General features: G+C 41.0%; 1 protein-coding gene across 2 annotated transcripts; it reads left to right on the top strand.

The window, feature by feature from the left end:
• The first annotated feature begins 1,952 nt into the window (after nt 1-1,952).
• LOC142083693 (caspase-10-like) lies at nt 1,953-16,588 on the top strand. 2 transcript variants are annotated; one of them, XM_075153501.1, is made up of 10 exons: nt 1,953-2,064; nt 7,190-7,529; nt 7,673-7,772; nt 8,357-8,492; nt 9,287-9,375; nt 10,697-10,733; nt 11,913-12,001; nt 13,510-13,621; nt 14,387-14,891; nt 15,419-16,588. In XM_075153501.1, the coding sequence occupies exons 1-10, from the start codon at nt 1,953-1,955 to the stop codon at nt 15,579-15,581; spliced, it is 1,683 nt and encodes a 560-aa protein (XP_075009602.1). In that variant the 3' UTR covers nt 15,582-16,588. The 2 variants fall into 2 exon arrangements, with proteins under 2 accessions (XP_075009602.1, XP_075009603.1); XM_075153502.1 differs by lacking the exons at nt 10,697-10,733; nt 11,913-12,001.
• Nucleotides 16,589-16,733: the final 145 nt, after the last annotated feature.

The raw sequence follows: 16,733 nt of genomic DNA, 5'->3' as shown, positions 1-16,733 counted from the left end.
GGCGGCCGGTCACGAGTGGTGTTCCCCAGGGCTCAGTTTTGGGGCTGGTCCTGTTCAATATCTTTATCAATGATCTGGATGAGGGGATCGAGTGCTCCCTCAGTAATTTTGCAGACGACACCAAGCTGGGTGGGAGTGTTGATCTGCTCGAGGGTAGGAAGGCTCTGCAGAGGGACCTGCACAGGCTGGATCGATGGGCTGAGGCCAACTGTATGAGGTTCAACAAGGCCAAGTGCCGGGTCCTGCACTTTGGCCACAACAACCCCAGGCAACGCTACAGGCTTGGGGAAGAGTGGCTGGAAAGCTGCCCAGAGGAAAAGGACCTGGGGGTGCTGGTTGACAGCTGGCTGAACATGAGCCGGCAGTGTGCCCAGGTGGCCAAGAAGGCCAACGGCATCCTGGCCTGTATCAGAAATAGTGTGGCCAGCAGGAGTACGGAGGTGATCGTGCCCCTGTACTCGGCACTGGTGAGGCCGCACCTCGAATCCTGTGTTCAGTTTTGGGGCCCTCACTACAAGAAGGACATGGAGGTGCTGGAGCGTGTCCAGAGAAGGGCAACGAAGCTGGTGAAGGGTCTGGAGCACAAGTCTTATGAGGAGCGGCTGAGGGAACTGGGACTGTTTAGCCTGGAGAAGAGGAGGCTGAGGGGAGACCTCATCGTGCTCTACAACTACCTGAAAGGAGGTTGTAGTTAGGTGGGTGTTGGTCTCTTCTCCCAAGTAACAAGCAATAGGACGAGACGAAATGGCCTCAAGTTGTGCTGAGGGAGGTTTAGATTGGACATTAGGAAAAATTTCTTTACTGAAAGAGTGGTCAGGCCTTGGAACAGGCTGCCCGGGGAAGTGGTTGAGTCACCATCCCTGGAAGTATTTAAAAGACGTGTAGATGAGGCGCTTAGGGACATGGTGTAGTGGGTATGGTGGTGTTGGATTGACGGTTGGACTCGATGATTTTAGAGGTCTTTTCCAACTTTAATGATTCTATGATTCTATAAGCCTGTGTATTCCATACTTTTCTCTTTCCACTTCATAAGCTATAGTGTCCTTTTTGATAAAAGTATATGGAAACTTTTTAATAGCTTTGAATTGGGAAATGCAACCCAAAATTTTATATTAAACTACGGGTACATGTGTTATTTGTGTTACTGTAATTTTACTTAGGCACAGGCATAAGAGGAAAAATAGAAAATAATATTTTACAAAATTCAGACATTCTCTAAAAACTTGTTCTCTATGAGTGTTAAAGTAAAAATACTAAATCCAATTTCATGATGTTAAAGGTGTGGAAATAAATGCATCATAGTGGTGCAAGGAGAGAAGGCAGGTTTTCCTTTCAGTTTACTGTTTTCTAAGAAAGGGCCTATTCAACTGCTTCTTTTCTTAAACAAGTGCCATATTGCTTCTGGCTTTAAAAATACTTTGTGTCTTAAAATTACATTCATATGTATTCCACACACTCAAGTAGAGAACTTACTGCATTGCATCAACAGAAGGGTCTGTATTATATGTGATAGGTAATAAAAATAGCATTCATTTCTAACCCTGAATATTTAATAACTGACTATCTTACAGTAAAATAAAGCACAAGTGTAATTTTGAAACTCTACCTTGCTCATGTTTCATGGGATAAGAAAAGGATTTTTAAATGACAGATTTGGAATCTTAGAAGCTACTCCCTGTAGTGGCTGGTAAATGAAGCAAATGGTGTGAAACAAATATGTTTGTAGAAATAAGATCTGATTCCTAGTTATTATATATACGTATGTGATGTTAATAAATGTGATTTCTTTCTCAAATTAACTTCACTTTTTCCCATTTCCCTTACTAGCTTTTGCATGTGATGAGCACTTCTGCTGCCTTATAGACAACCAAAAGCAGGGAGAATGGAACCAAGAGGAGACAGAGAGATGAGGGAAAGAAATACGGAAATTTCAAGCAGGAACAAGAAGGGGAATGGTAGGGAGAACCAAGAGAAGAACAATTAGGGAAAAGAAGATTTGGAGGAGAAATACAGCATCAATATTGGAAGGAGAAAGAAGAAAACAGGAGAAAAGGGAGAAAGGAAGTAAGAGTAATAGTGGCTATCCTTCCAGGATATAATGATGTGGTGGAGTTTTGGGGTTTTTTGAATGATGCTAAATAAACTACTTACTTAAGATATTAGCAATAGCATATATTCTGTTTCTGTAGTTTTGTGACAATGTAGGTTTGGTTTGGGGGTTATGAAGTGTACATGTTCGTCACCTTAGTGCATGACATAGTAAGTAAAGTCCATGTCCCCTTCCTTAAGAAACGACGAAGAAACGCTGTTTTGAAAACTGTAGAGGCTGCTGTAAACAACCCTTGCAGTGAAAAAGGAAGGGAGTCTCTTTGTGTCTGGCTGCTTGGGTCGGAAGAGATCACAACCCTCTAATGACCAAAGAGTTATGGGGACATGTCATGTATTGTGGATGGATGTCAGATACTGATTTTCTACACTGTTGTCTTGACCCTCAGTAGATTCCTAAACCATAGCAGTACTCATTCTGTAATCATTCATCTAAGCAGTATTTATTGCCTTGACACCTCTTTCAAGAGTGGCATGTGGGTAAATTGATTCCCTGTACTCGCTGCATAGTGAAAAGTAGCGCTGAAGTCAGTGTTTATTAACATGCAGGAATTTTGTGATGCCAGAAGTTGTTTGTCACTTCTCCCATAGCTTTTTGTGTCCCTCTGTACACGTGACAGGGAATGTCTGTTCTTGCTGTACTGTGCACCTAACATTTGAGTCTGGAAAGAAGTGACCAGTTGCAGGGCCTGGGTTGCATCACGTTGTACATGTATTGCAGATAGAATGGTTGAATGATATCAAACTTCCATTAAGTAGCCAAAAGAAAAAGGGGAATTAATTCTGGATCCATCATGAGTTTAGGGTGTTAGCGCAGAAACATAAAAAGTGACAAGCTGGTGAAGTTTCATGGTCACGGACTGCCAAAATGTCTAGTTTTCAGAACCTGCTGTTGAACAAGATAAAACAAGTCACTCCTCCTCTGTTCCTGCATTGTCAGTGCTTGGAACAAGGCTGTCAGGCTCTCTGCTCCATGGCACTGAATTTTAGTTTTGCTTTCTGATAACTGAAATAGACATTTGTTGTACTTCCGTATGTGCTGTATATATGGAAGAGGGAAAAGAGAATTGCCAGAATATCATTCAGTGGCTCTGAAGGTGTACTCGTGAGGCAGGAGATTCTGTAGTGTTTTGCACCAGACTTAAGTTGCATGATTTTTCTCAGCCATCAACATTGACGTGACTGAGCCATAAATCCAGTTTACTTTGTACTCTTACATACTTGTATCTTACAATGGTTGCCAACTCATGATCCAGAGAAGAAGTAATGTTCAAGAGGAAGAAACAGTGCTAACAGTTGTAGATGGAGCATGCTATATGTCTGATCTCCCCTTTTGACTCTGCATAAGAAGAAAAGTGACTCCTGTTACAGATAGCTGAGTCAGAGAAGCTTTTTATGACAGTTCTGAGAATTCTTTTCTGATATCCAGAGTTTTACATTTCTGACATGCAGGATGATGTTGCTGAGAAGCAGCTGCCATCTGTGTGGATGATCTGCTGTGTATCTGACCATGTTCCATTTAAACTGTCTCCTATACTGAATTATTTGACAGCTTTTCTGTGGCTGTTTTGGAGAATGTATTTTTTTCATTTTCAGCTTCTGTATTAGAATCAGTAAGACATCTTTTAGAAACTCTGTTTTTGTGGATTGTGCCTTTCTGTACATGCCATATTTTAAAATCAGTTTTACTCTGAGAGTGTATTTTCAATATTTTGTAGAAACAACATAAGAAATGTGATTTGAATTGGTGCCATTACTAAAATAGCATCATGATTTAGCAAAATTGGTACTGTTAATACTACTACTAAATTACTATTACTACTAAATTATAAATGCTGGATTTCAAGCTGATTTTCTGGAGAAAATTTCTGTCCTGTCTCCCTCTAGACCACAGAATAACTCTTTAAATTCTTGGGCGACAGATCCACATAAAACCGGCATTGAAACTCTCTCCCACAAGCACTGCTCTCAAGCTTCTTGTCAGTGAAAAAAAATCTGCCAAAAATGTTCGGGGCTTTTTTCGATGCAGCCTGCTTTAAAACGGTTTGACAGCAAAAGCGAAAAGAGTTACTAGTCACCTCTTGTATTTCGTCCTGGAAGCGCTGTCGGTCGCTTTTTTCTGACTATCTAGCGAAGCTCCTCCGCCGGGGGCACGGGCAGGAGGTTCACAAGCCCTGAGGCCGAGTGCTGGGCGGGCCCCGGCCCGGGCTCCGCCGGAGGGGAAGGGCGGCCCTGCGCCGCCACTTTCCGGCGCTCGGCCGATCCCCTCGCGGCGCTGCCGCGCTTCGCGGGAGCCCGCCCGCGCACTGGCAGCGGTGTCGCGCTCGGCGGACGTGCCCCTAACTCCTTCCCCCTGATCGACTTTGTCCCACTTTCCGCTCCTGGGGATGCCGCCTCCTTCCTGCGCGGCCTCGGGCTGGCAGCGCGGCCGTTCCCGGCTTCGGCAGGGCGCAAGGCTTCGCGCCCCCCCGCAGGGAGGCCCGGGGTCGTGACTCAGCACTTGGGCACGCACTGCCGGCTCGCCGCGGGCCGGGACATAAGCCGGGAAGCGCCGAGCGCCGCCCCAAGAGTAGCTGCCGGGGGAGGGGACGGAGTTCGAACTCACACAAGAGGTAAGAAACGGGGGACTGAGATGGAGAGGGAAGGAGAAAGGCTTCAGCTCTCGAGTCCGGAGCCTAAATCCCGCTCCTTCCTTCCGGTGTTTTGCGGCTGCCTCCGGACTGCCCGCGGGGCCGGAGCTGAATATTCCCCCAGTTTGCGGGGCTGCGGGCTGAGCCTCGGCTTTCTCCTGTGCTCTGTGTTTTTGCATTGTTCTTAAATCTTTTAGTTTGGCAGTGCCCCAATCAGTAAAACTTAGGGAAAATAGTAATTTGATAATCCTCATCGCTTATTTTATGTGATTTTCCTTCTCTAAGGATGTATCACAACACATAAATTAGAGACCCTGATCCATCGCCTTTCTGTGTGTCGGTGTTCTGCCTGCTAATGTCCTGCTAGCTCTAGCTGTAAATGTTAGGGTGAGCCGCGGCAAACCTGGGGATCAGGTAGGCCTGGGCCCCGCGTGTTAGTGCTGGGTGTTTAGCATCATCTTCTTTTACTGGAATAGGGATTGTTTGCTCGTTTTCCTTCTTTGCTTTAGGACTCTGTTTTTTACCGTGATGTTTTATAAATGGCCTGTAAAATGCATGAAGTGGTAGAGGGTTCTAAAAACGCCATAGCAGTAAGCTGAGCAGTGGATGAGCAGGCAGTGAGCCGGCAGTATTTCCTTTCATTGTGGTGCTGGGAGAGAGGGCCAGCCCAGCCTGCCCTCAGTAGGGGACAGGGAAGAGAGGTTACAGACAGCTAATAAATGCAGCACGTGTTGAGAGGTCTTGAGGGTATTCCAAACTCGAGCAGGGAATGTTCGGAGTGAAAAAGCTTTGCAAGAATGGCAGCAACACAGACTTGAAAACTATTTTAAAGGTAGATGAAGGAATTTGTGCTGGATCTTGCTTCAGTTTGATTTGTTGGTGATATGACTGTGTACACCTGGTGTACACACAACTTGTCCCTGTTCTCCTAAAGCGATGATTTTTTAACTCATTTAGTTGAAATCATTGGCCTCTAAATTCTGAATTCTAAATTCTAAATTTGAAATTTTCAAATTCAGTTTGAACCTGAATTATATAGGCTTGTTAGTTTAGGCAGGAATCAGTTTAACCTAATTATTCTGCTAAATTTAGTTGATTAAAGCATCTAGATAGGGTTTTAAAGTAGCTTTTAGCTAAATTAATTTAAAGTTTGATTTACTGTGAAGTGGTATAATTTCCATGTGTAGATAACAGGCTGAGATTTGAACCTTTTTGATAGCAGTTAAAGTGAAGAGGGTGTCACAATACCTGGGATTTCATATGAGGAGAGAAGGAATGTGAAGAACAATTACTGAGCTATGGGAGAGTAAGTTTGAATACAGGAAAAAGCAATCTGACCATTTTTTTTTGCACACGCTCTGACTTATGACTTAGGGACAGGACACAATTCAGGATTCCTGGCTTCTGTCGAACCTCGTTTCCTAACTGGGCATCTGGACTTCAGGATTATATTTTCTATCTGCTTCTGAACACAAAAATGCAAGCGTCTCTTCTCTGTGCCCCCATGTGCTGTGATACCCTCTGTGGTTTATCTGCTGAGCTGTCCTCCCAGATGCTTCAAAGACTTTGGATTCGGAGGTTCTGTCTCACTTCCCTGATTTTTTCTTGTGCTCCCTCATGTAGAAAGCTTTGCTGCTTCCAGTTGCTCTAAACAAAAGATTAAAGACCTACCTGCCCATGTGGGCAGAAGGCACTGAAGCACCTTTTACCTGTATAACCTTCCATAGGCGGAAAAGAACTGCCTAGGCTACGTGGAAGAAATTGGTGAGGTGGAAGAGTGATTGGTCTCTATTAAAACTTCAGTAAGGTTGAGTTGCTTGTGCAGAGCCTATTTAGACTAAGCGTTGAGCGCTATTACATTTTAGCTGACATTTATTTATAAGGGAGGCTATAAGGTTTTCCATTGCCAAATGTGAAACACAGTCTGGTAGCAAGATATGACTGGGGGTGGATGGATATTCCACAGCTTCAGCTTGCGTGTCAGGCTTGTAACAGAGGAACACCTCCCTGCTACAGCCAGAGAATAATGAGCCCCTCTGAGGACTGCAGATCAAGGAATATGTGTGAACTACTGTGCTCTCTCCACTGAGAGTTGTAATAAGCTACTGCAGGGACTCTTCCCACCTATGGTGGAGAGAAGCAAAGATCTGAATGTGGAAGATGTTTGAAAGAAATAGAAGAACTTAGGGACCTCTTGAGGTCACTTAGCCCAGTTTTCTGCTCAGCGCAGGGATAACTTCAAATTTAGACTGGGTTGTTCACAGCTTCTGCCAAATCTGGTCTTTGTTGTAGTCTTGTGTTTGGGGAAGGGAGTAAGTTTCAAATTTATTTAAAAGGAAACTCCTCTTCTGCAGAGAATTCAGGGCTTCCAAACAGCTGTTGGATGAAATCTTGTTACAAGGATTGTTGTATTGAAAATTCAAGTGTTACTAGCATTTGCTTTCTACTTTCAGGCAAAGAGACTGTTGGTTCCAGCAACATGGAGGATGATGTCAGCTTGAAGTTCCGTCAGCAGCTTCTGCACATTGACGAAAATCTGGTGGCTGAAGATGTAGCAGCTTTAAAATTTCTCTGTACTGACTTGCTCCCCTTCAAAAAACTAGAAAGTGTGAAGTCAGCAGTGGACATCTTTCAGCTTCTCATGGCTGAAGAATATCTGAATGAAGAAGATACTTTCCTACTAGCTGAACTCTTATACAGAATTAAATGTCACTCCTTGCTCAAGAAACTTGGTTATACCAAGGAGAAAGTGCAAGAATGTCTGCATGAGAAGGGAAGAGTGTCTCCGTACAGGTAAGCTTGCAGTGGGATTCTGTTCTCTCCATTACTGCCATCTGTGCCACACTGTTTCCCTTTCTGTTTTTAAATTCTCAGATTGCTTATCGTTTCTACACTGTCTTCTGTTCTGCTTTTATCTCACTGGATCTCTGTTACAGGCAGATGCTGTATGAATTGTCAGAGAACATTACCGATGAGATGTTGAAGGATATCATCTTCCTCCTGCAAAACTGTCTTCCAAAGCGACGGATAACTCTTGTATGTGAGGAGAGCGCCAAATGTGTATATGGCGGGAAAGGAAGAAGGAGGGGGGAAATAGGAGGAAAAGCGTGAAGAGAAAAGTATTTGGCAGAATAGGGCATAATCTGTAACTAGGCTGGTCAGTGTTTATAGGGTTAGCAAGGAGGAAGCTGTTGACAGGTAAGTGTGGAATTTGGTGCTTTGTGCCAAGGTCAATTACTTACAGTCCACAATCTTGCATTAGATCATAAAAGGGTGACAAATCAAATCTTCGCCTTGCTTGAACCACATGCAAAGGAGATTCATGTCCGTATGTCATTAGTACCGTTTCACAGCAATAAAGCCTTCTCGAACCCAAGAGTCATTAATATGGTTTGGGTGAATCTGTTTAAACTTGACCATACCAAATAATAATGCAACCAGTAGCTTTCTGTGGAGCAACGTTTCCACCTCCCACAGTGATGTAAAATTGACTGTTTGGACCTTGTTGGTAGGAAGCAAAGCAGATAATAATGTGATTGATTGAGGCAGACAGGGCTGAGGCAGGTTTTCGAGTTCTAAGGAACAATAACTATGTTTTACTCTCTCTTTTTGGCTGTCAGTCTGCTCTGGAATTGCTGATTTTATTGGAAAAACAGGGCCTTTTAACTGAAAACAATGTACAGATGCTGGAGGAAGTCTGTATGAATGTTTCACCTGATCTCGTGGAAACAGTAAACTGCTACAAAAGGGCAAAAGGTGAGAAATTCAGAGTCAGGGAGTAGGTTTGCTAAAATGCAGGAAGAACTAGAAGGGTCTGGGCAACTGAACCTCAGAGCCTATGTGTGCATTGCTGGAACAGGAGCTAGAGAGGGAACGCTCATCTTCACACGAAATTTGGCATAACAATCCCTAGTTTGCATTACTTCCTAGCTGAATTCCAGTAGGGATGTGCTGGAATATCTGAGGCCACACAGAGCAGTCCAGCACATGCCGAACAGGCTGGGAAACTGAAAATCTATTTATAGTTATGTTGCACTTCTCCATTTCGCCATGAATAGTGCTGTGATGATGATGACTGTCCTGTAAAAGGCACTTTGTGATGTATGAATGCACGCTACAACAAGGCAGTTGCCTGCAAATAAGCTGGAGAGACAGACTCTGTGTGCATGTGTGTCTGATACGTGATAGGCTTTGTTATTAAATGTGTGATTCACGTTATCAGGGGTTATACTGCAGTTTGTAATATTCCTTCATTTAATGTCCTGTGGAGTGACTATAAGCATACTGGGGAAAAAGTTCTATTTCCATTTATTTAAGCACTGGGAAACAAATTCTGGGAAATACAAAGCTAAGTCTCCCCAGTAGGTGCAAGGGCACTCAGTGTTTCATGAGTTCCATTCCCCCATGCTTTCTGAGTGTGTTTCAAAGTTGCTTTCTATTTTAATATATCTTTCAGTAAGTATAGGTCTGCATTTGCCTAATGTGCAGATTCATACTGGTTTAATTGAAAGGCACTTGGCTTCTCTCATTTTGTCTCTTTCTGCTCTTAGTGTGTCTGCCTCAGCAGGAGAACACTCTGCCAGTCAAGGAGTCTTCACTGTCTCACACTGGAGACATCAGAGTATTCACTTCCCCACAGGTACACTGGAGTACATACTGCCAACTTGGGTTTTAGTGGTTTGGGGGGTTGTTTTTTTTTTCTTGCCTTTATTTTGAAACCGTACCGGCTGTGAGATTTTTTGCTAAATCTTCTTACTTCGTTTAGGAATGGAACAAGCATATTTGTTCAGCATGTAAGAAATACAGCTCTATATAGTATCAAATAGTGGAAGTCAAAAATACTACTATTGGTCATGTGCAATTGGGGAAAAAAATAATGTTAGGAAGAGAGATGAGTGAGAGAAAAAGCTAGACAGGTGCCTTCTAGAGAATGGGTCAGTCAGTTGGTGCTGATTTTTAAAGTTTCAGCTGATCAACGCTAAACTATCTCTAAAGGCTAACACCGTCCTTTGATGATCAGTTCAAGCTGCTGCTGCTAAAGGAAGTCGTCCCATTTTCTCAGTGGTACCAGTCCTTGATCAGTTAAACCCCTCCTGCAGCTGCGTGATGAATCAGATTCAGAAACTTACCAGGGCTATAACTGATCTCTTTTTTGGGGAAGAGGAGAGGAAGAGAGGGAGTTTCAACCCAATTCTGAATGAGAAAAACCAGTGATCTTTCTAAGGATACTATACTTCCCAGAAGTGAAGTTCTAGTAGACAAGAGCTGAGGAGAATGAGCTATTTAGTATCAGAAGGGTTTGCATTATTGCTGCTTTGAGCTATATTTGCTTTACATGTGCAGAGGGTTTGAGGAAGCCTTCATGCGTGGCACTTGGCACTGTAAGAAAATGAATGTAATTTTTTTAAGAAAACATAGATTTAAAAGAATTTAAAAAAAAGACTAAGAGACTGTTTCCATAATCCTGATGATCATGTCTGAGTTTTCTTTAAAGTGATGAGAAGTTATATACTTTTTCCATGCTATATAATAAACCATTGACACTTACTGCTAGATGTCTTGTAGGCAGGACTAGAATCAGTAGTTATAACAATTCATACTCAAATAATAGAATATCCGAGAGAATTGATATGGGACTATGTTGGGACCTTTATTTTGTTTATAGTGACTGCCTTCCCCTATAATGAGAGGATCATTTGGAAGGGAAGGAAAATTCTTTGCTGTTTCCCTTTATCCTCAAGAGAAAATATAGTTATTTCCAGCTCTGTGAGATTTGCTCTAAGTGGGGAAGTCTTTTGTAATTTCATTATTAAATGCTTTGCTGCTGTTAGGAATTCAGTATTTTTTGTACTCAATACTTAAAGTGCTTTGTATTAAGCCTGTTTTGCTAAAATTGCTATGAAAACTTACTATATATAATAATGACTTTTAACATGGTATTCCCCGCACTCAAAAAATAGGAGACCTCGATCAAATCTGTCGGTTCCAATATCAATGGTAAGAATTTCTGAAAATGTGTTTGGTTTTTATTACCTTTATGTTTAATGTTGCATTCCTTTACTTTCTCTGGGAAATTTCTAGCATTTGGTTTAATGCAACACACTTACCTTGCTGTCTTCTTGGAAGGGTCTTTTGCTTTCTGCACAAATAGATTTGAAGGATTTCTGTTCTTATATAAAAGAGGCAAGAGAAAATTGGCAAATCCTGTGTACTTTGTCAGTCATTTACTAGAAACTAACTAATGTGCTTTCTGGGAAGTAAAATAAGGGCTGCTCTGATTAGAAGCAAAAAGATGATTTCTTTCCTGAAAAGAAAAACAAGTTTTCTGTTTAAATATCCCTGGGAGGACAAGAGAATGGGACACTATGACTGTTTATAAAGCTGAGATGTTAATTTTTTGGGTGCAAGATTTTACCTCTGACTTCTTTTGCTGTATAGATCGTTATGTTGAAGAGCCCGGGAGTGTTGCATGGTAGAGATGGATGTTTTGAATGCATTAAATAGTGTATGATTTGTACAGAAGGAGACAAGTGTTTTAGGGCATTCAGAAAGAGAAGTAAATAAAGCAGCAATAAATAAAGTTACATTTTTGACCAGATCTCTGAAAAGATTCTGTACAAATAACAGTGGGTAATTTACATCCATCTTTGTGACTCCACATCGAATTGACCAGTTGCAAAGTGTAGCAGTACGAAATCTGTCATCTCTTTTCCACTTTCAAGCTCTGTCAATGCAGCCTTGCTCTGAAAGTTGGTCTGAAAGTTATTATCAGTGATTCAGGAACAAAAAAAAAAACTGTAATGGGAGCTTCAGTAGTAACATTGCAGATCCTTTTTACAATACAGTTTATTTCTAAGCTGATTTCCAAATGAAAAATTCATTTGAATGTCTCAGGTGGAATCTACCTTTGCACCATGGATATGATTGTTCCACAATACCAGTACAAATAGAAACCTTGCCTTTGTCAAAAAAATACATATAATAAAAATAACTGGAGACATGTTCAGAATAGATCCTTTGAACATGATGATGCTATCTCATATGGAGGAATTATTCCTTTCAATGAAACAGTGTTTCATATACAAAAAGCGCTGTATTTTAGCTAAACTCCTTTTTGCTACATCCACCAATATTGGATTTCTCTTCATAAATATCTCTGCTGTTTTTTTTTCCTAGATAACAAAGCAGCTAATCTTACACAAGGCTTCTCTGAAACGAACCTGGAGCTGCCTGGAGAATTCAGCAATGTAGAAAATGAATCCAAGGTTTGAGACAATCTCTTAAATCCTTCTTCTTGAATACCTGGGTGTGTGAGGTCTTCATCCTTGTAATGACATTTATCATGCAAGGACATGTGAGATATCTGTGCGTCTCATGAAGTTTTTTGAGTTGTCTGATCAACTGGAACGTTTCACAGAACATTTTAGCCTTGGAGGCCAGAAACTTACTAATATTGAAAGGTGTGGTGGAGGCAAAACAGGCATAATACCTTTGATGTTATCCACACATCAGTGCCTCTGCTTATCTTCCTGATACAGCCAAAATGTTCGGCATTTTCTTAAGTTGTGCATTTTGGAGATGGCAGCAGAATGTGCAAGACACAGAGACAAACATAGCTTCACAGTTCTCTTTCTGGATCTGGCTTAGAAAAAGCCTCAGGGCATCTTGAAATTAGAAGCAATAAGGGGCAGCATGCAAAGACCTTGTGAGAAGGGTAAAAGAAGGCAACAGTTTTTTAGTAAGCTATTGCAGGCATGTAACAATCTTCCTCAATAAACCAGAGGTCTTGGTACAGGAGAAAAGATGCCTTTTGCGAGATCCCCTCTTAGAAGCCTTATGTGTACTCTAACCTTGTACAGCAGTGTAACCACTGAATTCTCCCTCTGGCTTTTTCCTTCTGATGAGCCTGGATATTGAGGGAGCAAGTTGCTGCATTTGTTTATAGCTATTTAATTTCTTGAAGTTCTGTGCCATAACATATCTTTTCATCACCTGATGTTCAGACTGCTGTAGCGAAAGTACTTCTTGCTGCTGTTGAAGGAGCTTGGAGTGCTGCCTTCAGTTTGTTCTACTAAAATGTACAAAAGTTGATGTTTGTTGCTCTCTCTAGTGAGCAGAAAGGAACTGGAGTGGTGGGAGTTTTTTATTTCAAACCAAGGTTGGACTTGGAGAGATGGTACTTGAAGTTTTGGTGACTTTTCAGTTTTTAAAACGTTCATTCTTAAGAGTGGGAGGTAACTTTTAAGTCTTAGTAAAACTGGTAGTGTGGCAGGTTTATGCACTTCTGAGATGTGTGTTCTGCTTGTGTCCCTTTCCAGTGGATCAGTATGAACCACCTGCTCCAGGTATTCATTACTACTCTTGAAAAAAACAACTCAGATGTCTAACATCATATAGTTTCACTGTGAACCCTTTGCCATCTCAAGTTAAAATGTTGTCGTGACATTGGAAACAGTTTGGGACTTCTATCCCCATCACCAATTCAGATCGCAGAGTTTGGCTGCTGAATCCTCCCTTTCGCATACAGATGACCAACCCAGCTGCTAAACCTTTCCTCTACAGTTTGATAGTATGGTGACAGAGTGTGCTTGAGGCTTCACCCATGTCTTTTCACACAAGGAGGCACCATTAGAGTTCCAGCTTTTCAAAAGTAACCCACAGTCTTACCCATGCCTCTAATTTTTGGATGCCAATCTTGAGACATGTTAAGAAAATACAGATAAGTTGAATAAATTCATTGAGGCTGTAAGCTTTTTTCCTCTCCTTTCTACAGAAGATGACAAGCTACAAAATGGATGGTCCACACCGAGGATTTTGTCTTGTTATTAATAATGTTCACTTCGATAGGTCTCTTCAGGAGAGGAAGGGTTCTTGCAAAGATGCTGGTAAGTTACTGAAGTGAGATTTCTGAAGGATTAGTCTCTCTGTTTCCCCATGTGAGTTGATTGTCTAGTATTGCTCTATATTTTATTGTCTATATTTTAGTTAGTTCATATTCTGAAAGAGTAAAATGTTTGATATGTCTTAAATTATATCATTTGCGTATCTTAGGGGAGGAAGGGTTAAAGAGTGAGTAACCACTGAGTTTCTGATGCAGATGGATCATTCTTGAATCATTTTAAGAATCTCTTTTTACTTAGCCTTTATCTTTATAATAAAGAACTAAAACTAAACTAAACCATCATTCTATATAATATAATGCAAAATTTCATAATCAAGCAACTCTGTGCATACTTCTTATTTTATTCTGTTCATCCTATTTATCTCTTGTGTATGAAACTCTAATAGTCAAAACTGCAGCTGGAAAATAATGATGTGAGGAAGGTTTTGAAAGATCTAATCGGAAACTCAGGGAGGGATTCCTCATATTTTCAGGTGTCATTTGTGAGCTCACTTAGTGTGTCATTATACATTGTAAAATGTCATTATATTTTCTGAAACTTGTCTAGAAAAATCCAGGAACTCTGTGCTTGAGCTGATGCCATCTTTTTCTATTCCAGTTAACCTTTAGTTGATAGTAGTATAAGGTTAAATCTGCAGAAGTGTCAGGGTGTAACGTCTTTCCCGGTTCAGGTTAGCTTGCATGGCGACCTTCATAAACTGGTTTTCTACTGCCTCAATTTTTTGTTTTATCTTTCTTACAATTACAGGGGAACTGGAGCGAGTGTTCACATGGCTTGGTCTGGATGTGAGGACTTACACAGATCTGACATCTCGGGAGATTAAAGATCTCATGCGAACTTGGCAGCATTTGCAAGATCACAAAGACAGGGACTGTTTTATATGTTGTATTCTATCTCATGGAGAGTCAGGAGCGATCTTTGGGAAAGATGAGGAACTTGTATCAATCCGCATGATCATGTCGCACTTCACTGCCAAACAATGTCCACAGCTGGCTGAAAAACCCAAACTCTTCTTTATCCAAGCGTGCCAGGGTAAAGAGATACAGTGTCCTGTCTGTGTTGAAGCTGATGCACGAATTCCTGACTTGTCTTCCACACGACAGAGCGTTTCTCCTTCTGAAAGTATTCCTGAAGAGGCTGATTTCCTCCTAGGCATGGCCACAATTGATGGATATGTCTCTTTCCGGCACATTCAACAGGGTGCTTGGTATATTCAGGCCCTGTGCAGCAAGCTACAGTTGTTGGTACCAAGGTAAATACTTTGCTTAGCTCTTCCACGAAAAAATGGGAGGAACTTCCCCTTTTTTTTTCCTCCAAAGGCAAATTCACATAAGAACACTAACCCATGTTCTGAGGTGGACAAAATTAGTTAAACTGGTGATTTGTTTGCTTGCCACTGATAAATTTATATTAACACTGCTAGAACCATAGAGATAATCTGGAGAATGTGAAGTTTATTGTAAAAAAACTCAAAACCTGCCATCTATATTCTTTAAGGCAGAGCCATCTGTTTCTTGAGTGGATTTAGGTAAAAAATATTTTATTCCATTATTTTTCTTTACTGGTTGAATCAAGCAAGACAGGGGAAGAAAAGGTCTTCTGTTTTTAGTATGACTGAAATGAGAACAAAACGAGAAATTTGGAGAAAAGTACGTGTTTTCTTTTTTGTGTTTTAAATGCTTATACTGTATCTTCTAGATTATCTGGGAAGTGTTAAATGGAGTGCTATCTGCTCATTAATAGGTTGTTTTTTAATTTTTGCTCTCCTTCTGGCTGTAGGGGTGAAGATATTTTGTCGATTCTTACAGAAGTTAATGAAGATGTGGGCAGACGCATTGACCGCTTGGGGACAAAGAAGCAGATGCCCCAGCCAGCATATACCTTAAGAAGAAAATTTATATTCCCAATACCTAGAGACCCTCCTCCTTCACAGCAACATTGAGGCTTTTAAAATACATCCTTTTATCAGCACATCTCATTTAAATGCAATTCACCACACTGTTTTACACCACACTGTAACTGCCTGTTTTAAGGCAGTTACCCAGAGTCCTGAGGAACTGTTAGCTTCAAGACAAGGCCTCATAAATTTTTTGCCAAACAAACTGTGAAACTGGAGAAACACAATTAAAACAATCCATGTGCCAGCTATTTACATCATCTATATATTCAGTTATCAGGGTTGGGAGAAGCATGCTTCTATCATGTTAAAATTTTTGTACCTGTATACAGACTGCAGATATAAAAGTGTTTTTCTGACAGCTTAAGGGTTGCATGTAGCCTTCCATATCTAAACCAGGATTGTTAATTGTCTGGTTTAGGCTCATCGTGTTTTATTTTGCAGGCTAACAATTCTAAATCCCGCCTCTAAATCCACTAGCTATGTTCATAGAGAAAGACAAGGTGGGAATGAAGAGGAGAAAACTTATGTAGTAAGTGGAAAAGGATTTCTTCCACCTCTAATTTAAATTACATTTAACTTAATGGAGAACCAGTTAACTATTGAAATCTGTAATTTGTTCCACAATGCACACTGATACCGTCCAATGGCTAACATAAACATCATGTACAATGAGATCTTTCCAAAACCGAGTAAAGCCAAAATGCTGTGTAGTATTCTCTCTGTGAAACCTTGTGAACTGTCATTTCCCCATTACTTCTGGGAAGAAAAGTTAGGGTAGAAGATTTGCACGCTATGAAATATGGCATTCGGCAATGTATCTTTGTAGGTTTATCAGATTGATTAACTTTGTTAAGCATTAAATTTTCTGATTATCAGTTCTTGTTTTAAGATCTAAAATGTAGCCATATGAGAAACAAGGCTTCTTGTTGATTAAGCTTCTAACAGCATTTTGTGAGTTAACTGAAATACGTTGTTTTGTTATGAGCATTTACTATGTATGTCTGTGTCCTTCCTGTTTGTTACTGCATTAAATTCGTACTTCTTTTTAAGAGCTTGGTGAGATAAAAATTATGTACTGGGGTAAGGCTTATCCTTGTTTCTGACTGGCCCCTGCACTTTGTTGGGCTGCATGAATCAGTGGGGTTTTAGCTGCCTCAGGGTTTAAGCTGAAGTGAAACTTAGTTTATTTCAGCA

This window comes from Calonectris borealis, chromosome 6 (assembly GCF_964195595.1).
Source record: "Calonectris borealis chromosome 6, bCalBor7.hap1.2, whole genome shotgun sequence".
Taxonomy (NCBI): domain Eukaryota; kingdom Metazoa; phylum Chordata; class Aves; order Procellariiformes; family Procellariidae; genus Calonectris; species Calonectris borealis.
The sequence above is the reverse complement of the archived record's forward strand: the minus strand, read 5'-3'. Positions and strand labels throughout refer to the sequence as shown.